Source organism: Urocitellus parryii, chromosome 3, assembly GCF_045843805.1.
Source record: "Urocitellus parryii isolate mUroPar1 chromosome 3, mUroPar1.hap1, whole genome shotgun sequence".
NCBI classification, from domain to species: domain Eukaryota; kingdom Metazoa; phylum Chordata; class Mammalia; order Rodentia; family Sciuridae; genus Urocitellus; species Urocitellus parryii.
Genome location: NC_135533.1, coordinates 56,496,806 through 56,521,325, shown reverse-complemented (window position 1 = coordinate 56,521,325; position 24,520 = coordinate 56,496,806). Strand labels below are relative to the sequence as shown.

Below are 24,520 nucleotides of genomic sequence, written 5' to 3'. Positions count from 1 at the left end.
TAAAATTAGTCTTGATTTTTTTTCTAGCCCTAGTACATAAATGATTCAGCCACTCACATTTGTTCACAACAGTCCATGATAAATTTATCATAATCATGATCTTGAAGGCAAGAACATTACAAAGTAAAGAGGAGGTTCAAGTATTGGTACACAAAATGATATGAAGTGATATCTGGGACTTGGCATTGAATCATACTCAATCACATATGGAAGAGGCTACTTCTTTAGTCCAAGGTTCTTTTGAGTCTAGCAAAAAGCAAGTCTCACTTTCGTGCTAACATGTATTTACTCCCAATACTTGACAATTTAATTTCCCCTGTGAAAAGAAGAACATGTGGCTGAAGCATGAAGTCTTTATTAGACAACAGGATATAGACAAGATATGATAATCACTGTTTTTTCAAGGTAATGATACTGTTTCTCCATTTCTAGTAGAGTACAAAGATTCCTTTTCAAAGATTAGGTTTTTAAAACATTAAAATTTGGGGATATTTTACCACAACTAAATGTAAGCAAAAGGGCATGATATCAAGTACATATCAGTACAGTGTGGAGTGCAAATGTGACAAAAACCAACAAAGTGATACACAAAATGCTGACATTAGGGAACAGATGAATATGGCTTAATGTTGCCATTTTGGCAAATATATAAAGTGGTCAGATTTAATTTCCATCTTACATGAAAAAAAATGCAAAGAAGGTAACGTGTTAAACTACATCTTCATGATGATTGAAAAACTTAACATTTGTAACCCTGACACTTTAAAATAGTTAACGTCAATTAATTTAATAATTTAATGATCTATGCCAGTACCATAGAAATACACAACAATCCATACCAAAAGTCTTCCCGCAAAATCTGTAACATGTTAACTGCAAATGATAATAACAGCTATGACAAATGCTACCAAGGAGAGAAACATAGTCCTGGAAGAGCTTATAATAGGTGTAATCTGACCTAGGCAGGGCTTCCTTGAGATGGAGAATATAGAAACATAATCTGGAGCTGGGGTGTGGCTCAGTGGTAGAGCACTTGCCTGGAATGTATGAGGCACTGGGTTTGATTCTCAGCACCACATATAAATAACTGAACAAAATAAAGGTCCATCAATGTCTAAAAAAAAATTTTAAAAAATAATCAAAATAATAGAAGTGTGAGACTGAACTGGGAAGACTAGGACCTTGGGGGCATAGGTACTCACTGGTCCAGACAGAGTTTTACCTTTATCCAAAGAACCATGGGTAAATGCTTTTAGAAGCAGAGCGAGCCAGGCATGGAGGCACACACTTGTAATCCTAGCTACTTACACGGCTGAGACAAGTGGATCACAAGTTCAAGTCCAGCCCTGGGAAGCTGATGTCATCATGGCCTCAAAATAAAACATAAAAAAGGGCCAAGGATATATAGCTCAGTGGTAAAGCATCCCTGAGTTCAATCCCTAGAATCAAAAATAAAACAATAAAAAACTTTCTAAAAAATTTTAAAAATAAATAAAAACAGGACTGAGGCTGGGACTCAGTGGTGAAGCACTCACCTTGCACAAGCACGTGTGAGGCGCTGGGTTCGGTCCTCAGCACCACATAAAATTGGATAAATAAAATAAAGATATTTTTTAAAGTATTTAAAAAATAAACAGAATGACCAACTTAATCAAATCTATGTTCTAAAAAGTTTGTTTTAGCTGTATTATAAACAATGCTCTGGATGAGCACTAGAAATCAGAAAGAATCAAAATTTAAATTGCTATCAAAGAGAATAATTTAAAAAGTACTACCTCTAAATCAAATAATGATCAACAGAAAGGCAGCTCAGACAATCGTCCTATTGGTTTCTTAAACCTGAAATTAATCAACCTAAGATGGCCTACCTAAGATGACCTACCCACTACCTCAGGGTTTGGGTTATCAAGCTTGGAGCTCAAAAGAGGGAGCTCCAAGGATGGAACAGCAAAGCACCAATAATTGATGCTCAGATTCTCTGAGCCTCAATTCCAGTTTCTAAACTGGGATTTTTCTTACATGTTTTAAGGTAACTTTCTAATAAGGTTTAACTGAGGGCTGGGATGTAGTTCGGTGGTACAGCACTTACCCTGCATGCACAAAGCCCTGAGTTTGATTCCCCAGCACTTGGGGGAGAGAGAGTTAACTGAAGAAAGGTTTTGCTAATAAAACCAAACCAAATCTGAAAACTAATGTTAACATATATAACCTCTAGGACCTGAGATTACAATCAGACCATAGGAAACCAGTACCTCAGACAACTACACCCTACAGTCCTTTTCTGGTTAAATTTCTAATGCTGATCTTTGTGTAAGTCAGTGCCCAGAAACATTCCTCTATCTGCTTCTTCTCCTCAAAATGACCCAAACTCTGAGTGACGCTGGCACATAAACCAGAATGCTACAAGGAGAAAGAAGGAAAAGAAAGGAGAAAAAATATACAACACTAAGTTGGCAAGACCCTAGGGCACAAATGCTGGGAATACTGGCACATTCACTTTGAAAAACCGGTGATATCCAGTAAAATTCACCAACTACACTCCTAGGAAGAGAAATGCACATCCAGGTTCATTTACTAAAACACATACATACAGATGTGCATAACAGCACTATTACTAATAGCCACAAACTGCAAACATCCCCAACACCCATAAATAGTAAAATGGAAAAACTGAAGTATCCTCATACAATGAATACTGTAAAGCAATGAAACTGGATCAACTGTAACTACACGTAACATGGATATCTCTCACATAGATAAAAGTGGGAGAAGACAGACCAAAAGCACATACAGAGGGTTTCTATTTACAAAACTGGTCAAAAACAGAAACTGCCAGTTATGACGAATGCCTGTAATTCTAGCTACTTGGGAGGCTGAAACAGAACTATCAAAAATCCAAGGTCAGCCTGAGCAATTTAGCAAGACCCTGTCTCAGAATAAAAAGGTCTGGGGATATAGCTCAGTGGTAGGTGCCTGCCTAGCATCTGCAAGGGCCTTGGTTTTATCCTCAGGACTAGGAAGAAAAAAGAGGGAGGAGGAGGTTAAAAAAAAAGAATCACAGGATTAAATATCAAGAGCCTAAAACTTCTACAAATAAATATAGCAAGAAATCTTACTATGTGTGGCAAAGACTTTTTAGGTAACCACACAAAAAGCATAAACTTAAAAAAAAAATTTTAAGCTGAATTTCAAAATGATTTTATGATACATGTATTTTCCCATATGTCTTCAATAAAATACTAATTAAAAACTTAAATAAAAGCCGAACACAGTGGTGCACACCCGTAATCCCAGGAGGTTGCGACAGGAGAATCACAAGTCCAAAGCCAGCCTCAGCAATAGCAAGGTCCTAAACAAGCAACTCAATGAGACCCTGCTTCTAAATAAAATACAAAAAAGGGCTGGGGATGGCTCAGTTGGTATAGTGCATGTCTTGCATGCACAAGGCCCTGGGTTCAATCCCTAGCATCACCCCCCCCCAAAAAAAAATGCTGAGAATGTGGCTCAGTGGTTCAATCCCCAATTCCCCACCCCCACCTCACCAATTAATAGAATAAAAGTAAAATAAGCATAAGAATTGAGTGGAGAAAGAACAACACAATCATCCACTGTACCATCTCATTCTACCATTTAGGGGAAAAAAATCTGTGCTATAAGTACAGACAGAAAGGGAGCAATGGCAAAGTGTGGATTCAAAATTTGAACAATCATTATCAATAAGTATTTGGCCTGGTCTTTGGGTTGGGAAGAGGGGGAGAATCTGAACAGAAAATAAAATCTTAGGCTTTCCCTCCACTAAGTACTTGCCACACAGACATGGAGAAAAACACACTTAACATAAGAGCAAATGAAGTAATGGACCCTTTTTTTAATAGAACATCCTTCTTTCTTTAACTTGGTCCCTTCTTTTTTTTTAATTCTCTCCCTGCTATTTTTCTACTTTTCTCCAGGGTTTCTCTGTTTGCCTTCTGCATCTGTGCATCACTATCATATGTCCTTTGTCTCTTCACATAAGAAACTCCAAACAAGAAAGGGAATTAAAGTATACACATGAAAATTTCACAGGGTATGTACCTGAAATGCCCTTATATTGTGCAAGGAAAAATATAAAATCTTTATTACTTCTCACCAATCCTGTTTATTCAGCAGTGGTAAAATATAGGCCACATCATAATATTATGACCCTTTCTCCCTCTCCCTGTTTCTCCTTTCCTGAATAAGGCAGCTAGCAATTTGTGAACTCAGTATTTGCCAGCTATATGGGACAGTAATGAAATAGAATATTTCTTATCTATTCTAGCATAAGGCCCACCCTTTATATTTAAATATATTGAACATCATCCCCAGGACAACCACACAAAGAAATGATCCTGTTAATGTCTGTTTCCTAAGAAAATGCAAACCTACTGGGCCTTGTTACTTAGTTATCAAATGTTAGCCAATTGTGCGCTTTACTGGTTACAATATCAATTTACATTTTAACAATAAGCAGATGGACACAAGGTTAAGTGTAAGAAACCCTCTGCTCACAAACTCCTCAGTTCTGCTTGGGTCTGCCTAAATGGACTGGGAATGATAACTGAACATTCTGGGTTCAACTATTCCTTATTAAGAATTGTATACTCTTTTTAACAAGAGTTCACTGAAAAAGTAGCAATATAGTTTAACAAAAATGTTAGTACAGCAAAATATTTTGTCCCTCAGGATCTTCTGGGATGATCTGTTAGAATCCTCCAATAGAAATTCCTTCTACACACCACACACACGCTCAACTCTTGCTCATTCTCCTCCCTTCTTCCCTCTTCCTGTTAAGAACTTGGAGATGGAATCTGGACAGTTTAGTAAGAGATCACTACCTTTTTCCCACCTATTATGGCTATTACTATTCCTCCTCTTTCCCATCTGCTTGATCTCATAAGCCCCAGGAGACTGCAGCTAGGGAAGGACAAAAATAAGTAACAAAACTTGGCATCTTTTTTCATCAAATATTCAATTTATTATGTTCAATGGAAGTACACAAGGGGGAAAAACTGCCCATCACCGTCTTTACAATGTTTAAAATGCATTCATTCATTCAACTGGCACTCAATTTTAAGAATAAAAGAAATACTTGAGCACTTGGGGTGTAGCTCAGTAACAAAGTGCTTGCCTAGCATGGGCAATGCCCTGGGTTTGATACCATGAGAGAGAGAGAGAGAGAGAGAGAGAGAGAGAGAGAGAGAGAGAGAGAGAGAGAGGGAGGGAGGGAGGGAGAGAGGGGAGAGGGAGGGGGGGAGGGGGAGGGAGGGGGAGGGGGAGAGAGAGAGAGAGAGAGAGAGAGAGAGAGAGAGAGAGAGAGAGAGATTGTATGATTTACTCCTAAAATCTCCCGAAGGGTACTCTCTTGCAACAGATATGGCTTCCTCTTAACTGGCTATAATGTATGTTTTGTTTTTTATTCATCATCAGGTATTTAGTTTTATTATTATTATTTATTATTAATTCAGTGAAGTTCTCTAATCTTGCGGTGGGGGTAGGGGGACAGGAGTTACTGAGGATTGAACCAAAGAGTACTTTACCACTGATCTACACTATCAACCCTTTTATTTTAAGACAGGATCTCAATAAGTTGCTCAGTCTGGGCTTGAACTTGTGATCCCCTATCTCAACCTCCTGAGTTGCTGGGATTACAGGCAGGTACAAATGTGCCTAGCTTCTGCTCTTAATCTGAAAAATAAGTTAAAAATTTTCCATTTTCAAAATATAAAATCAAAAACTAAACTGTGACTTTTTGTAAGCCCATTAATTTTGGCCTATGAGTCGACCATTCTAAACAGAAGTCCTTAATTCGTCCCCTACAAAATAATGCTCTATGGACTTCCAGTTTTATTAAAGCAAAAAACAAATTTCAAGGTGGTATTGAGATTTTCTAGGATAACATATTTTCTAATTTAGCCCCCAAAACAAACTCCAAAATTCCATTATAATTTCACTTGAAATCATATTTTTATTTTTCAATGAAGGAGGTCTCAGAGTCTACAAAAATAAATTAGGTTTAGTTTTTATTTTGCTTTTCTCATTTTACAAAATTGCTTAAACAAAAATAATTCAACTAATGCACTTCTCACAAGACTAGCAATTTCCTCTTAGGTTAAAAATACGAGATGAAAACATTAGTAAAACCATCACATCGCAGCTTCCATACATATTACATTTTGTATTTAGAAGTGTTGTTTCTCTGCTTGGTTCCCTGAAATATCAAAAGATCATTCTGCATTGCAAAAACAAAATCAGCTGTGCTGAATGATGACTTTTGGTTTCACATAGCCAAGGAGCTTCTCCTCTCCTTTAAAAAAAAAAAAAAGAGCCAGGTTTCTTTACCCTTTTCTCCAATAGATACACAGAAACACTGAAAATCCTAAACACCTTTAAGATGCAGAGGTTACCATGCCTGAAACTACTAATTTTAAGTTTTAAAAACAGTCAGCCAGGCATGACAACACACACTTGAAATCTCAGCAACTCAGGAGGCTGAGGCAGGAGGATTGCAAGCTCAAAGACAACCTGGGCAACTTAAGGAGACCCTGCCTCGAAAATTAAAAACACAGGCTGGGGTTGTGGCTCAGTGTTAGAGCACTTGCCCTAAGACAGTTGAGGCCCTGGGTTCGATCCTCAACACATTAAAAGAAAAGAAAAGAAAAGAAAAGGAACAAAAAATAAAGGTTAATTTCTTTAAAAATTTTTTTAAAAATAAAAAAGGTTGAGGCATACATCAGTAGTAAAGTGCTCCCTGAATTCAATCCCTAGTATCATAATAAATAACTAAGTAATAATAAGAAAGTAAGAATAGAAAACTTTAAGAGTCAGTGCAAAGACTAATAAATCTCTATAACATGATCACTTAGCTCACTAACTAAGAATTGAAGAGTATGAGTAAATGCTTATGATACTGTGAGGTATGACAATACCAAGCAGGACATAGTGTTATGACATAAGTTTTTTAAAGAAACTTCAGATTCTTATTTTTCAAGTTCTTTCAAAAAAGCCAAGTGATCTAACTAATCATTATAGTATGACTTTAACAAAATGGAGGAATAAAAGGTATTTTCTGTTTTTAATATACTTATATTAATAACAACTTCTGTGCTTACAAATGTTAGACTGATCCATAAGCTACATTTATCAGCATATCACAATCACCTAAAATACCTTTAAGAACCTCCAAAATAATAAATAATAAAACAATAAAGTAAGCTCCACCAGAACTGCTTATAAAGTTATCAGCACAGTGGCTGATTTCTAAACTTTAAAGTCAGGACCAAATGTGTCCTGGCTTTCCTTCAAGTAATCACAAGAGCCTAAGCAAGTAAAATAAGAGCCTAAGTAAATAAAATCACCAAAATATATTAGAATATTTTATCTTTTAACTTTACCCATTCCTAGTTCATGTCTCAGTAATATTCATCCATTCTGTTCCCCCTCAATTTACCAAAAGAGAACGTGTGATACTACAGAAGGCTAACATGATCATTGCTGCCATCTCATTAAGTACATTCTTCCTAGCATCAAACTCTAACTCCACGGCTGCCACCTGGACTGTTCACTACTCAACTCCACTTTCTCCCCTCTCACCACCACCATTTTAATGGCAGAATATTCACAAGGCTGAAAACTGTTTTTCATCTCAGCAAACAGAATACTTAAAATCAGATGGGCGTCCACAAATCAGAAGTTAGAAGCCACAAAAAAATAATCAAGTAACTAAACTTTTCTATTTTCAGTGTCCATAGAAAGCAGTAACATCTAATTATGCTAATAAATCTCTATAACATGATCACTTTGCCATCAAATCATCTCCTTCATAGACTAGTATACTTTAATTAAATACATTTTGCTGTGGTAGGTCCTTCAACTCCTATTTTTTCCCAGGGGTTTTCCTGCATCATTCTCTAATCACCAAATTATCTCTCCATAACATTTTCCTTAATTTTAAATCTATGAACAAAAAAAGATAACCGTGAAAAATTACCATAGAAGAGATATATCAATACACCTTAAATACAAAACATCAACATTAAGTATAAACTGCTGGATAACCAAGAAAAAGATAAGCATCTCAGGTATGACCAAAAACCTCACATTAAAACATTATGTACTATACATGATTTTGGTAAACAGAAGCAAACACAGTATTTATTTACATATCGAAATAGAGAACTGTAGACTCATTTCTGACTTTAGATAAAAATATCTTAACTCTGTTTATAAGGCAAAATAGTTGTTTTAATGAAATATCTCCTTACAGGTATAATCATATGATTGACAGGTAAAATAATTGCTTTAAAAATACTTCTGAGTCATTTTGTCCTTACCTGCAGGCATGAACCATTACTGCATGCAGTGACTGTTCCATTTCCTAGCACAGACTTGAAGAAGCATCATATCTCTCTTTCAGAATGTGACTAATCTGTGGGTTTGCAATTCCTAAGCTATTTACAAATGGCACTCCCTTTCCACATAAGAAAATATTTGTTACAACCAAAAATCAAGTATTTTTAATCTAGATCTCTTACAAATAACCTTGGTAATTCTGTACAGCAACAACCTCAAAATACAGGAAGAAAATCCAACAGTAGTATTTCCTTAAAGAAAGCAAGATTTTTGTTTGTTAGATTATTTTGTAAAGCCTTCACAGCTGTCACACATGAACCAGCAGTCTGCTGTGTTATGGTGTGCATGCTGCAGCTGATTAGGCTTCACTATTTAAAAAAAAAAAAAAAAATTCAATTAACCTTCGCAAAAGCAGAACCGCTTCCCCAAATACACATCTTCAATACAGCACAATACCAGCATGCAGTACAATACGTTATGTAGCAAACTTGACAAGAAAAAAAAATGTCCTGTTTGTTTCTTAGTAAGGCTACACCATTAATTGTTCATGCAAGAGATGTAGCTGTACCTTTCTGAAGAGGACGACTTCTCAGAGTTAACTGACATCAGCAGCTCAATCTTCTGCTTGATTTCTGGAAAAATCAGAAAATATTCACAACCAAGATTGCCTGCCCTTGCTTCCAAGCTTTATATCAAGAGATTTTTCTTCTCTAATCCCTTTTGTTCCGAATGAGGCCACAAGATTCACAGTACTTCTGTTAGGACTGGGATTCAATGGTGCTATAAAGGGAAAAAGCTCCAGAGGCATCAGGCCTTGCTAAACTATGCACATGACTGTTTATGAAAGCAGGAAGTACCATTTCTTTTAAGCAGAGGGGTGTTTTCTTTTTTAAGGTAGAACTAACATGGTTCTAAAAGATGATTTTAAATTTAGCAAATTATAATAAAAACAAAAAATGCTAACATCAGAATTTAACATTCTGGATAATTTGAGAAGCATGGATAATAATGTTTCTGACTATAGTGAACAAATATTCAACCCTTGGCTGCTTCTATTTCACTAGCCCTAAAAAATATGGCTCAGTGAATCATTTTTGTCACTTAAGAATGAAATATTAAAACAGAATTCCAATTTAACAATTTAAAATGCTCAACCTTTGTTAAAATTTCTTGGTTTTCATTAAAGCTATATCTAATATCTAGTCCCCAGCTCCTTTAGAAAAAGACTTGTTATTTTACACCTTAATTTTCCCCTCCTCCTTCACAGTACAGTACAAGTGAACAGCAACACCCAGTTACCGAGCAGAGATAACATTCTTGTCCTTTTAGGAAAGGACTGGCAATGCCACCTACAACAGAAAAGTAAGCACCAGTTCAATTTAATTAAAAGATAATTGCTCATACTGATTTGGAAAGGAGATAACAGATTAAAAGGGAAGAGTGAAAATAAAGAGGGAGAATAAAGAGATGAGGAAAAAAACGCTTCCTTTAAAATACCAACGACTGATCTAGTGCTCATAATTTTAAGTGAATAAAATTAACACGACCTTATTATTTTTTGTGCAAGTCTGTTTTCCTATTCCTAAAAAGTATTTCTAACTGCATTTTAAAAATTATGTTTTCATAATAAAAACTTCACATATTAAAAATAAAACACAGTGCCACTGAAATACTAAAAAACAGTCTCAGAATTTCAAAGTAGACCTCAATTATTTTTCCTTTTTTAATTTTTAGAGATAAACTAATTATGATCTTTAAAAAATGAAATCAAAGTGGAATGAGAAAATTTATAGGAAAAAGGAATAACATGCATAAAATGCAATGGACTTGTGGAGGAATATCCTCTCGATGTTATTTATAATGAGTTTTTCCAATTGTTTAAGCTTATTTTCATCCAGTGGGCATTACAGAGCTGGTAACTACTGGGACGAGAACGAAACTTACCTTGAACATGCTAAGGTGGATTACAGAGCTGTACACATGGTACCATGGTGAACATTCAATAAAGACCCCTTCTCTGGCACTGTCCTTCTGCCCCATACTAAAAAGAACAGACTGTTTAAGCGCTCCAGCTCTGCCTTGGATTTAGGAACAGGCTTTTCCATCATTTTTAAAAACATGACCTTGGGGAGATTACATAAACTCCACAAGCCTTTCTCTCCTCCACTGTAAAATGGGGATAATTCCTACTTGAAAGGCTGCTGTGAGGATTTGTTGAAAGAATCTATGGAAAGTTCAATAAGTACTGTGCTTGGCATGTGGTAAGCCCTCCTTGCCTATTATTACACAGTGCCTATTCCCCTCACTATTTACTGAATGAGTCAATGAAGTATACAAGGTCTGCCCAATTTTAAATAACTTTCCCTAGTTTAAATTCCCCGCCCCCTTATAATCAACCTCAACATAAACCTTTTTTTAATCACAGTGTTACTGTATGCGGAAATTTAAATTTAATCTGTAGCTCTAGACAATTACTCTTACTTTATCAACTAGCTACTTTGAAAATAAGATTACACTTAAATCCATCTTCATTGTGACTATTTTTTTATTCCAAAAGGATAAACAGTTCATATTTCAGTATATTTATATAAAATCAGTGCACTTAAGATTAAAAAGCCCAAGATTAAATCACACAGCTCTAATGACATTTATGCTCATCTTGTAAACATTAAGAAGAAAAGTTCAAGCTATACACCATTTTATGGCTAGTCACTTTGGGAACCAAAGAGAATCCTAATAATACATGAAAATGATTCCAATATTACTTCTGCCAAAGAGTCAGATTTGTTTAGAGTTCCAAAAGAACTGGAAGATTCAGGAATGTTGACAAATACTGTATCAATATCATATCCCATGAAACATATGTATTCCATCTAACTATCTATACTCTCCCTTAGTATGTTATTCCCCACATTCACTAAGAATTTCAGGGTGTAGGATTTTGTAGCTCAGTGGTCCAGCACTTGCCTACCACATGTGAGGCACTGGGTTCAATCCTCAGCACCGCATAAAAATAAATAAAGTTGTCCATTTACAATTAAAAATAAAATAAGAAAGAATTTCAGAAGTCATTTTACTGACTTCAATTCCACACAATATCCACCAAAATCCTGGGAGACTCATATCCTTACTGCACTAACGAACCTTGGCATCCTCAATCTATGATCTTCTGAACCTCCGTATCACCTGAGTCACCCATTCCTATGGCTATATTTAGCACACCCTCTTACACATACTACAAATATTTTCCTCCAGTTAGTTATTTTTCAATTTTATTAATTACTCCCAGGGTAAGATCTGGAACCCTATACTCTATTTTTCTGCAATTAAGTCAACAAATCCTTTTCTTTATAAGTTCTAGTCTCTAATAAACTTGGAAGACCTTCTCCACATCAAAAATTTTTAATGTCCTATTTTATGATAACATTCTGCATATATCCTTCTAGAATTTATTCTGGTCCAAGAATTGATATAGAGGTCCAGTCTGCTTTCATAAGTCACATTTTAAAACCATACAGCACACCCTACCCCCACAATTTTAAAGGACTCTCTTCACGACCACTCCTTGGTTCTTCAAAAGCAGGGGTCTTACCATCTTGCAATTAACCATAAATTTAACCATCCACCATCTTCATTTATACTTTTAGACCACTTAATTTTTTTAAAAATGTTTATTCACCTAATGTTTCCCTGCAACTTTCATCTGAATTCCCTCTACTATCTAACAACCACACTGCTATACTTCAAAATGCCTGCAGTACACTGATCAGCTCCTTCTGTATCTCGCCATCTTTAATCAATCCTTTACCACTCCCCTGATGATGCCATTCCTACTCTCACCTAAAGACCACACTTTCTTGCCAGGTACAGTGGTGCACACCTATAATCAACTTGGGAGACCTACGGCAAAGAGGCTCCCAAGTTCAAGGCCAGCCCCAGCAACTCAACAAGACTCTATTCTCAAAATAAAAAGGGCTAGGGAATAGTTCAGTGGTAAAGTGCCTCTGGGTTCAACCCCAGCACTACCTCCTCCTTTCCCCCCGCCCCTACCAGAAATAAAACAAAACAAAAAAACAACTTACTAATTGAACACAAAAAATAAGCAAGTGATTCCTGTGTATGTTGAATAAGCATTTTAATTATGTTAATCTGATTTAGTTATAGAATTTTGATTTCAATTCAAGATAACATTATAGGAAATTATTTTTAATTGGAAAAAAATTATAAATTTTATTTTTTATTTTCCCTGAGACAGGATCTCCCTATGTTGCCCAGGCTAGCCCTGAACTCCTGGGCTCAACCAATCCTTCTGATCTTCTTGCCTCAACTTCATGAGTAGCTAGGACTACAGGTATAAGCCACCTCACCCAGCTAGGGTTTATTCTTTTAATCCCTTTGTTTTTATGATTCTTCTCATACTCTAGGTCCTTTACATGATCATCATCTTCCACTTAGTCCTTAAATGCTGGTCATACTGGTAGGACCCTCTAAGTCATTCACCAACCCTTCTATCTACACCCTTGATTAAAAAAAAAAAAAAGAAAAAAAATGACACTGATGAAGATCATACATGAACTGCTAACCCAATATACTGCTACAACCCAAAACAATGCATTCTCCAATCTCTACTAGACATTTTCTTTCAGTCACTGAATGCCTTAAACACAATGTCTACAAATGAATTCATCACTTCTCAACCTTATGTTACTCTTTATAGTTCTTTCTCTCTCTGTGTATATATATGCGTATGTGTTTGCACAGGCACACTCAAGGGATTAAACCAGGGTCTTGGCACTCTATCAATGGGCTCCACCCCCAGCCCATACCCTTTGTAGTCTTCTACTCAGTAAACTGCATCGGCCGCCACAAATTTCTGAAGAATCCCAGGCTAATCCCCTATCTTTAGGGGGATATAATTTCCACATTCTCCCTTTTTTGTATATTGAACATTAGTGGTAGTTCCCAAATACATCAAGCTTTTTCATACCACTAAATCTTTTGTTATACAGTTTCCTCTCCCAGAAATGTCACTATCAAGTTCATCTCCCTTACATACCCAACTACTTTTCTAACCTCAACCTCAAATGCTACTTCCTCCTAAATGTCTTCCCAGACAGAAGACCTATTCTGCCCCTCCATATATTGTAAATACTTGCATTACACAATTACTAAAAGATATCTTTTTTTTTTAACTGTTAGCTGCCTCAAGGATTGGGACTGAGTTTCCATTTCAATTCACAGAATCAGACATATCAGACACTTATGATGATCCCTTCATAGTCTTCTTACCCAGTTCTAGTAAATCTAATTAGTATTAAAGTTACAATCTACCTAAGCTAGTTTACTTTTTCTTAAATGTACACTTCTATATATGCACAGCTAAACCACATGAATTTATAAAGGAAAAATCTGAAAAAAAATACAAATAACTGGAGTCAGACACATTTTTCACCTTTTTCAAAAGGTTATTGTCTCTGAGACCTAAGGCTAAATTTTCACAGACCCTAGCAATCCAAGCAAAACATTCTGCATTCTTTTAAAACATTGTTATGTATCTCCAATCGATTAAAATCATCACTACTAATCAGCTTTCTTGATTAAAACAACTAATTGGTCTGTGACACCATATTCTTACACATCACCTTATATGCCATTAAAAGAAAAACCGGTTCAAATTCCCCCATTCAATCTCTTGTACCCAACCCACAGACTTTCCTATGATACCCTTTTGTTCTTATTTTCCTTCACACCTTAAGAGACACTCAAATTTCATGTGACAACAAATAGTTTAACTCTTTAGTTAATGGCTTCCAGTCTCTAATAAGTAACACACTGAGGTTTAAGACTTCTGTATTAGGACTAGGAGTTTCAGAGCTGGGAACTGTCTCAGCTGGCAGAAGGTGGCAAATGACCAGTAAATCCTGTCAGATGAAGTCGAATAAAGATAGCACCACAAAGGTGCTAACATCCTAGGAAAGGGAATCAGGCAATCCTGAATCCACCCAGAATTCTAAGAGTGTTGGTAGCATAAGAAACATGAATGTGGGCTGGGGCTGTAGTTCATTGGCAGAGCCTAGCACATGTGAAGCACTGGGTTTGATCCTTAGTATCACATAAAAATACACAAATCAAATAAAGGCATGCTGTCCATCTACAAGTACAAAAAACAAAGAAAGAAACCTGGGCACCGTGGACATGATATGATCCTGTATCATCTCCACCACTACACATCTAAGTGTGGCCCCTGACTTTTTGCAGAATCTGAAAAAATATAGTTACTATGCAGACAGTTCTACCTGAATTCTGACAAATGTAATAAACTTCCTTTCACTTGCCAAATTCCTTATATAATCATCCACAAATTTGATTTTATTTGGGATGCACATAACAAAGGTTTTTAAAATTTAATTGCTGCTTTATATTTATGAGGAGTCATTTTGGACTACAAGGAACACATGTGTAAAGGAAACTCAGATGATAGGGTAATAAAGCAAAACTATATCTATGAGTTAATGGGAAAGTGCCACATGAAACCTCCAAACAAGGATCTTCTTCAGAAGGCAGGGAAGCTCTTAAAACTTACTTTTTTGTTACCAAGCACTCAATGGGAATTCTCTCTACCATTATGCTCCACCATTCTAGGATTATAATATGACCGACTCCAATTCCATTTCTCTACTGCCTCAGGATGCACACTGATGGCCTAGGAGTATCTTTGAAGGGCTTCCACTGAAATGCAAAAAGCCTGCTTTGGGGGCTTTTCTGACTCCCATGTCAAATCTCCAATGCTACCTTCAGAGCCAAGATTTAACATCCTGACTCAAAACTCAAGAGACAAATAAGAGACCCTTCACAAAAAAGAAAAAATAAAGCAAGTCCTATGAGATATCTAAGAAGATTTATAATTAACTGACCAACTTCTCCAAAGGTCATTCTAACCTAAAAGGGGTACCCTTGTTTTTGCAGCATTTATTAAAATCTCTGTTATGACAATACACAGAAAAGCAAAAATTGTACAAACATAAAAATAACATTAATAAGATAATCATTCAAACAAATGTCTCTGATTATCACTAGCCTTTATCCCCACTCTTTAAAACCATTCTTTGTCAAGTCTCTCAGGGATTGGCAAACATTCCAACAACTCAGCAAAATGCAAATCCAGAATAAAGTGAAAACTTAAAATTTGTAAATAATGTAACATTTGATGAAAGGAATAGAAAATACTAAAGTTAGGCTAGAATCCTGGGGGGAGGAGGAGGAACAAGGACAATAATGTGCTAAGTGCCTCAAGAATTGGGGATGGGAGAGGTTAGGGGGGGCACTAGGGATCAAATCCAGGGCTTTACACATGCTAGGCCAATTAGATACATCCCCAGCCCAAGAATGAAGATAATTTTTTAAGAGAATTATAATTACTTGATTAGCAGGGCTGAAAGAAGAAATAAAACCTTTACATATTTACAAAATAATCTTCATTATGACTGCATTATAACCAAAAAGATGTCCAATCATACTGTTATACAACATATCATTCTTTAATTATTATGATATAAATGCCCAAAACAATCAACACTTGATATATTCTTTGTTCATTTTAACAAATCAGTGCACATTTTTCAACTACAACTTAAATTTTATTAAATAAACAATCCTGAAATTTTTATATCCTTTTTCAAAATAAATTCCCAATGTCATTCCCTTTTGTAAAAATAGCCTTTTTCCATTACCAATTTTCCTCCTGCTATAATTCCAAAACAGGATTGTATTGCTGAACATGGTAATAATGTATTTACTCTAAACTACAATGGAATGGGGATGGAGGTAAGGGAGAAAGAAAAGGAGGTAGTCTCGAACTGGTTAAGTTTCAGATTTAGGAAGCCAGGCACTGTGGCACATGCCTGTAATCCCAGTGGCTAGGGAGGCTGAGGCAGAAGGACCTTGAGTTCAAAGCCAGCTTCAACACCTTAGTGAGGCCCTAAGCAATTCAGCTAGACACCGTCTCTAAATAAAATATTAAAAAGGACTGGGGATGTGGTTCAGTGATTCAGAGGCCCTGGGCTCAATCCCTAGTACCAAAAAAATAAGTTTCTGATTTAAAACTTCTATAAGGCAGCTTCTATGCCACTTATCAGAAACTTCATTTACTAGAGGAAATGTTTTTCTGTCACTTTTTAAATTGTTATCCTGAGTATAATTTATAACCCAAGAGAAATACTAGTTTAAAAACTTTGCTATTTATTTCTAAATTCTAGTCCAAAAAAAAAAAAAGTGTGACTGAAAGCCAGCAAGCCAGTGAACAGAGAAACCCTTGTTTAGATTGTCTATACCATCTCAGACCTCACATCAGTCAGCCTAAACACTATATTGGATATGTTAAAACTTTTCAGTTCATCAGATAGTATTTATTACTAGTGTTTTGGTACTGTAGAATTCTGAGAACTAAATATGAAAAATACAGTAAAGTACAAAAATAGTAATGGTTAAATAAATCCCCAGTTTTATTAGCCTTACCATCATCACACTGAAGCAATGAAATGTAATAAACTAATCCCGGAAAACTGTTACAGGTTTCTCACCACTGCAAAGTATCATTAATAGTTAATCTAGTCTCTCAACAGAACAAAGGCACTCTAACCCTACTATCTGTTGGTAAGACAAAGTAACACAAGTGAGGTGACATTCTATGCTCTACTCACTATGAGGCCAAGTTTTAAAGCTTCCTCTGCAAAACTCTCATATCATTTGCATATTTCTCATATACAAATTTTAGGAATTAAATCACAGAGAATAAAGGCAAGTACTGTTTAACTCTAATTTAGACAGTTTTTCATATTAGATTTTAATAGACAAATTAAATTACTTTGTTCTCTAATACAGTGATTCACAAAGTCACAAATTAAAATATTTTCAACTTTTGCATATAAAGGACTGTGGCGCTGGGGATGTAGCCAAGTGATAGAGCAAGCACTTGGCACATGCAAGGGCCTGGGTTCAATATCCAACACCCCCCCCACCCCACCCCCACACACACCAAAAAAAAAAAAAAAAAAGACTGTGAATTCAGGAAGACAATGGGTGTCTGCTTTCCAACTCCTCTGTCAAGCCAAGGCCCACCTGACCATCTCAAAAAGAAACTTTCTTATGTTAAGAGGCAGCTGGGCACAGTGCCCCATCCCCCAATCCTAGGTATTCCTGAGGGTGAGACAGGAAGATCACAAATTCATAGCTAGCCTGAGCAATTTACCAAGATCCTGTCTCAAAATAAAATAAAAAGGACTCAGTTGTAGAGCACTTGGGTAGCATTTATGAATCCCTGGGTTCAATTCCCAGGATGGGGGCAGGGGATGCATATCAAACAAGCTTGTTTGTTTTATAAAAGAGGGATGGGTCCCTAAACCACAAATCACAATGTTTAAAACATAAGGAAAGAAACTAATGAGATATGGTCTTACGATTTCCATCTCTGCTTTTCCTTAGTACCAACTGGCACTGAGCTAGTTTGCTATCTTTTGGAGGGGGGGGGCACAAAACATGTAAGATGCTTCATTTCACTTAAACCATCAATCTTACCAAAGTCCTTTATATGAACTCATTTAATCCTTTCAACATGTAGAAATTGAATCTCTCAAAGTTGAAGAAATTTGCTCAAGACCTCAGATCAGAGCTAAACAATTCCAGTTAAAACAGCATCAAAAATAATAAAATTCTTAGGAATAAATATAACTGTAACAGTAGTCAACATTTTGAACATGGCCCTCCCTGTTCTGAGGCCTATTTTAAGATACTAGGGGAGAGGAGTAACCCAGGGATTGGACAAGGGAAGCTTAGCCACTAGCCTATCCAATTTCAAAATTTTTATTTATTTATTTATTCATTCATTCATTTATATTTATTTATTTATTTAGAGGCAGGGTCTCTCTCCTAAGTTGCTCAGGGCCTCTGAGGCCAGTTTTAAATGAAACTGTTTTTCTTTTCCATCCTAGGCTGAATTATCTGTCCTTGAACACACACCCACCACAGGAAGGAGATGTCCCCAGAGTATCCAGGAAGTGACTATCTCCCAAATTAACAAGTAAATTTCAACACACTACCAGGGTGCAAACCCACCCCACCCAGTCAGCGCACACCTGGAATGCAGCCTGAAGAGATTCTTTCAAAAGCCCTCTGTTTTTCCTGATAGGCAGAATCACAGTCTCTGGAACTGGAGGCAGTTCCCTGTGCTTCTCCTTTACTAGCAAAGCAATAAACCTTCTTTTTCTTTTTTCTCAAAATCGTGTCCTTCTTATTAAATTGGCATCAAGGACAAGGATGGAGCTTTTGGTATCACAACCAAGAAAGTTTAAGACTTATACACACTTAAAGATAGAAAATATTTTTGAAAGAAATTAAAGACCTAAATAAATGTTTGACAGATATCCAGTGCTCACAGATTAGAAGACTTAGTATAAAGATGTCACTATTCCCCAAATTAATCTACAGATTGGACACAATCCTTATCATAACCCCAACTCCCTTTTTTTTTTTTTTTTTTTTTGCAGAAATGGACAGGCTGATCCTAAATTTGTACAGAAATACACAGGACATTGAATAACCATAACAATCTTGGAGGGGGGAAAATTGGAAGACTCCTGCTTACTGACTTCAAAACTTACTAAAAAGCTATAGAAATAAAAACATATGTGAAAATGGCCTAAGGATACTTAAATCAATGGAGTAGAATTGAAATTGCAAAAAGGAAACCTCCCAATATAGTCAACTGATTTTCACCAAGGGCATTAAGATCATTCAATGGCAAAACAACAGTCTCTTCAACAAATGGTGTGAGACAATTAGAAATTGATAAACAAAAGAATGAAGATAAATTCCTATCTCACAATCTACTAAAAAATTGAAAATGGATCAAAGATCTAAATGCAAGAGCTAAAACCATAAGCCTCTGAGGAAGAAAAGTAAGTGTAAATCTTCATGGCTTGAATTAGGTAACTTTGGATTAGATATATTTTCTTTGATATGACATGAAAAGATTAAGATATAAAAGAGCAGATTACTGAACATAATAAAAATTATAAACTTTGCATCAAAAGATATTATTAAGAAAATTTGCAAGGTGGGAGAAAAATATTTGCAAATCATATATCTGATAAGACACCAGCAAACAGACTATAAAGAACCCTTTGATATTCTCTTAGAGCTCAACAATTTTTGAAAATGCAATTAAAAAGAAATACCAATGTCTGATTAGCACATAAAATGATGCTCTACTCATCTGTCTAAGAATGCAAAACAAAACAATGAAATACCATCAGCTTGGACACAACCAAAAAGACAATAACTAGTACTACTAGGATACAGAGAATTTAGAGCCCCGGGGCATGGCCTACAGGAATGTAATATGGTGCAACTACTTTACTTTGGAAACAGACTTGGCAGTTCTTCCAACAGTTTAAGTTATTAAATGACCCAACAATTTCACTCCTAGGTACAGAACTAAAAATGTGAATTGACTATGTTCAGACTGTTCACACACAAACTTACACATGAATGTTCATAGCAGTGTTACTCATAATAATAGAAAAGCAGGAAAATTCATATGTCTATCAACAAAAGAACAATAAACAAAATGTAGTATATCCATACACTGAAAGAACAGAGTACTGATACATGCTACCACACAGATGCACTTCAAAACATTATGCTTAGTGAGAGAAACCAGAAACACAACCCATATTATATGATTCCATGTATGCAAAATGTCCAGAACAGGGAAATAACAACAAGACAGTAAGCAAGCATACTGACTTCAAAAACTTACTACAAAGTATAGGAAACAAAAGTAAGAGGATGCCAAAGGCTGAGGAAAGGTAGGATGGGAGTTGAGTATTATGTGCTAACACATGGAAGTTTCTTTTGAAGTAATTAAAATATTCTGGAAATACATAGTGATTTGCACAACATTGTGCATATGCTAAATGTGGCCAAGTCAGTTTAAGAATCCAAGAGTACAAGAGGTTTAGCTCCAAGGCGTAATTCCACAGCAGTGCTGCAAAGCAAGCAAGAAATCAAGACTCTTACTAGAGGAAAGGGAGTGGTGAGAGAAGGTATCTGGGCTTGGTTAGGAGTTTTTTGCCAAGTGAAGAAAAGAGGATTTAGCCCATTCCAAGAAGAAATGGCACAAGCAAAGCTATAGAGAACATACCATGTGCACCATTGTTTTGCTGGCTGGCAGGAGTTTAGCGGATACTGGTAGGAAACGAAGCCAGAGATACTGGCAGAACAGGTTTCATGCTGGTTTTTCTAGGGCAGAAATACAACCAACTATATACTCAAAACTAAATACAAGATTCAACAGGTGGACAACATTTAAAAGCACATTTTAATCTTATGTCATGCTGGGGTGGGGGTTAAACTTCATAGAGTTATTTATAAGGCTTGTCAATTCACCACAATTCATTTTGTGTCTGTACACCCACACCCTACCCCTCAGGAACTTTGCCAATTATCACTTCTCTAATTTGTAAATCCAAAAATTCTCACCTCAAGCATCAGTTGTTCCTCATTTCTATAAAAATCTTTCACAGCAGCAAGCAATAGTAAAATCTACTTCCAAGGCTTTGTTGCTTTTACAAAATGAAGTACCACAGACACTTTCTTTGGCAAAGTAAATGGTCTCTTTTATTCTAATCTTACTGCCTGTAGGGTTTGCTAGCAAATACATAAACAGGAAATCTTAACTAGTTCCCCATTTTTATAGCAAGAATCGACATACAGAACCTTAAACAGATCAAGAACACAAAATCTGGGCATCACGGAGCACTCCTGTAATCCCAAAGATTCAGGAGGCTAAGGCAGGAAGCCACCAAGTTGCAGGCCTGCTTCAGCAACTTAGTGAGACCCCTTATCAAAATAAAATAATAAAAAGGACCAGTGATATAGTTCAGTGGTAGAGTACCCCTGAGTTCAATCTACATTATCAAGCACACACACAGAGAAAGTCTTGGCTTTGTTATATCAAAGTGACCCTGAATCAATATTCCAGAGTTCAAGTTCATCCTTATCCTCTTTTGCCATGAGTATTGAGTTGCTGGTTCCTAATCACACAAAAACAATTATTTAAAGCATGTGGTAATACCTGAAGATTGCCATTAGGATTACTAATAACTATTTGTAATAAATAAAACAATAATTAACAGCTGACATTTCAGCAGTTACAATGTGTCAGGCATGCTTCTATTTGTTTCATACATAATAACTCTCTTGATATTCCCATATCCCTGTAAGATAAATATTATCATTATCCCCGTTTTTTAAAAAATATTTATTCTTAAGTTTTAGGTGAACACAATATCTTTATTTTACATTTATATGGTGCTGAGGATCAAACCCAGTGATCATGCATGCTAGGTGAGCACTTTACCACTGAGCTACAATCCCAGCCCCTATCCCCGTTTTACAGAGAGGAAAACTTAAAACACAGAAAGGCCAAGTAACTTGCCAAGGTTCACAGAGCTACTATGGTAGAGGGGTGATCCAACTCCATGTGGTCTATTCATAGAGTTTGGGCTCTCAACGACTATAATCTATGCATCCCTACTTTCAAATGTTAATTTTTTAATACTAAAAAGCTTAAACACACTCACATTCACATTATTTATATTATTTATAAATGCTATAACAATCCTACAAATCCAGTCCCACTCGGACCACATATTTATAATCCTGACACCCACTTTCCTCCAAAAAAAAAAAAATATTTTCTCTTTTCTGTCAATCTTAACCATTTATTAGATATTTATACTGTACTAAATGCTTGGAGGGAGTAAAAAGTCATGAACTTAAAATGAGTCTAAAGAAAAATTTCTGCGTTTTTTTTTTCTGCTGCATTTAATAGAGAAATTAAGGTACTGGGTAAATTTTGGATATTCTAACAAAGTCTCAAGATATATTACTTGTATTTAACTTTCCTCTTCATGTTAAGGGCCAGCTGTACTGATTCAAAGACCTGCTAAGTCACGCTCCTGGAGGAGTGGTGCCCAGAAGTCTACAGGTAATTCTGATGCACAACCAGTGTGGAGAATCACTGGTTTTACACTGGTCTTTGACTTCCCATCCCCCTATCCAATTGTATTACAAATATACAATTCATTTCATAAACTATTATCCAACTATGCCAAACAATATTCTCCTTATTAAATTCAACATGGAGAATTTTAGTTATACAAATTCCAGCAATTCCATGTCTTCCAAATCATGAAATACAGTCATGCATGTATTTCAAGAAAATTCCATAAAAATGTTCATTACAATGCTGTATGCAACAGGAAGTAATGGATAACAACTCAATGCTGAATAAACTATTCATATGTGCATTCAAAATATGTGTATTCATAATACACAGCAATTGAAAAGGAGGTAGATCCATACGTACTGAGAATGATATCCAAAACATAATTATTATTAAAAAGAATACCTTAGAGAATTCAAACAATATGATATAAATTTTGTTACAGATAGGTACTTCACAAGAACATCTATATGTATGTATGTGAATGAAAAAGATAAAGAATGTTACATTCCAAAATATTAGAAAAAGATTTTCCTGTCAGACATGTTCAAAGTCAACCTTAGAAACCTAAGAGAACCCTATCTCAAAATGAAAAATTAAAAGGGCTAGGGGTAAAAAAAAATTTAAATAAGAGGGCTGGGGAAGTAGTCAGTGACAAAGTGCCTCTGGGTTTGATCCCTAGTACCACTAAAACAAAAACCAAAAAAGAATGGGGAAAGGAGAAAAAAAGAAAAAAAAAAGTTGTTTTTTTTTGTTGTTGTTGTTTTTGTTTTTTTACTTTCTAGATGGACATGGAATGAACAAATTAGGGTCAGAGGAATTTTACCTTTATCTGCACTTTAATTTTTTACAGGTATTATTTATGAAGTTAAAAATTATTGTAAAAATAATGTCACAACCAAAGGATGCCCCACTTAAAACGTGTTCCTTTTGTTACACAGCTTTCAAATGGACACCATGCAAAAACACTGCCATCACACCACTATAAATAGTCTCCAAAATGCCAATTTTCACTTTCATAAAATTCACAGTTTAATCAAGGTCAAAGCAATGTTCTGTTGGAATTCTGAGAGTGTTATACTGAAGGAAAAAAAGGACAAACGAATTTTTCTGAAATTGTTCTATCATTAAAAAAAGGAGTTGAGCAAGACATAACAACATACTCCTATAATCCCAGATACTGGGGAGGATGAGACAGGAGGATCCCAAGTTTGAGGCCAGCCTCACAACTGAGCAAGTAAGTTAGCAATACCCTATCTCAAAATTTAATAAAATAAAAAGAGTTGGGTATGTATCTCAGTGATAAAGCACCCCTGTTTTCAATCCCCAGTACAAAGGGGAGCGGGCATCAAGGAGGTTGTACCATTAGCATTTCTTAAAAGACCAGCTTTGAAAACTGAACCCAGTCTGTCCTGACCCTTCTAATTCCATCCACAGCAGACTTTTACAACAAAACAAAATTGCCAAAATAGTGAATGAAAGAACCTTATCTAAAAATACAGGTATTAATTGAGCAGTTCAAAAAACCTTATATCTCTACTATGAAATGGGTAGAGTGTGCTTATGAAAGATATGCTAAAGAAACTTAAGAATCCTGTGGCTGAAAAACTCAACTCTCAAAGCAGAGCCAGTGCACAGATATTCTGCTAGACCATGCAGAGGAAGAAAATGTCCTCAAGAAGCTCAAGTCATGGGCTAGGGATGTGACTCAAGCGGTAGCACGTCCACCTGGTACGCGCAGGACGCTGGGTTCGATCCTCAGCACCACATAAAAATAAAGATGTTGTGTCCACAGAAAACTAAAAAATAAATAAATATTTAAAAATTCTCTCTCTCTCTCTCTCTCTCTCTCTCTCTCTCTCTCTCGGAGGAGGAGGAGAAGGAGAAGGAGGAGAAGGAGAAGAAGGAGGAGAAGAAGGAGAAGAAGAAGGAGAAGAAGAAGGAGAAGAAGGAGGAAAAGAAGGAGGAGGAGGAGGAGGAGGAGGAGGAGGAGGAGGAGGAGAAAGAAAGAAGAAAGAAGAAGAAGAAGCAGCAGAAGCAGCTCAAGTCAAATGTCTCAGCACTTACCCAGGAAGAAACACCAGC

General features: G+C 36.0%; 1 protein-coding gene across 6 annotated transcripts in view; it reads right to left on the bottom strand.

Moving 5' to 3' along the window:
- Positions 1 to 24,520, bottom strand: part of Srpk2 (SRSF protein kinase 2) — a 239,399-nt gene that overhangs the window by 133,049 nt on the left and 81,830 nt on the right. Inside the window, exon 3 of one of the 6 annotated variants that reach the window (XM_026395741.2) lies at positions 8,939 to 9,002. The exons of 4 other annotated variants lie outside the window; for them this stretch is intronic. In XM_026395741.2, coding sequence (XP_026251526.2) covers positions 8,939 to 8,976 — 38 coding nt within the window. In that variant the 5' untranslated portion in view covers positions 8,977 to 9,002. Of the gene's footprint in view, positions 1 to 8,938; positions 9,161 to 24,520 lie in introns of those variants that run through there. One more of the 6 variants, XM_026395742.2, reaches the window with a different exon arrangement.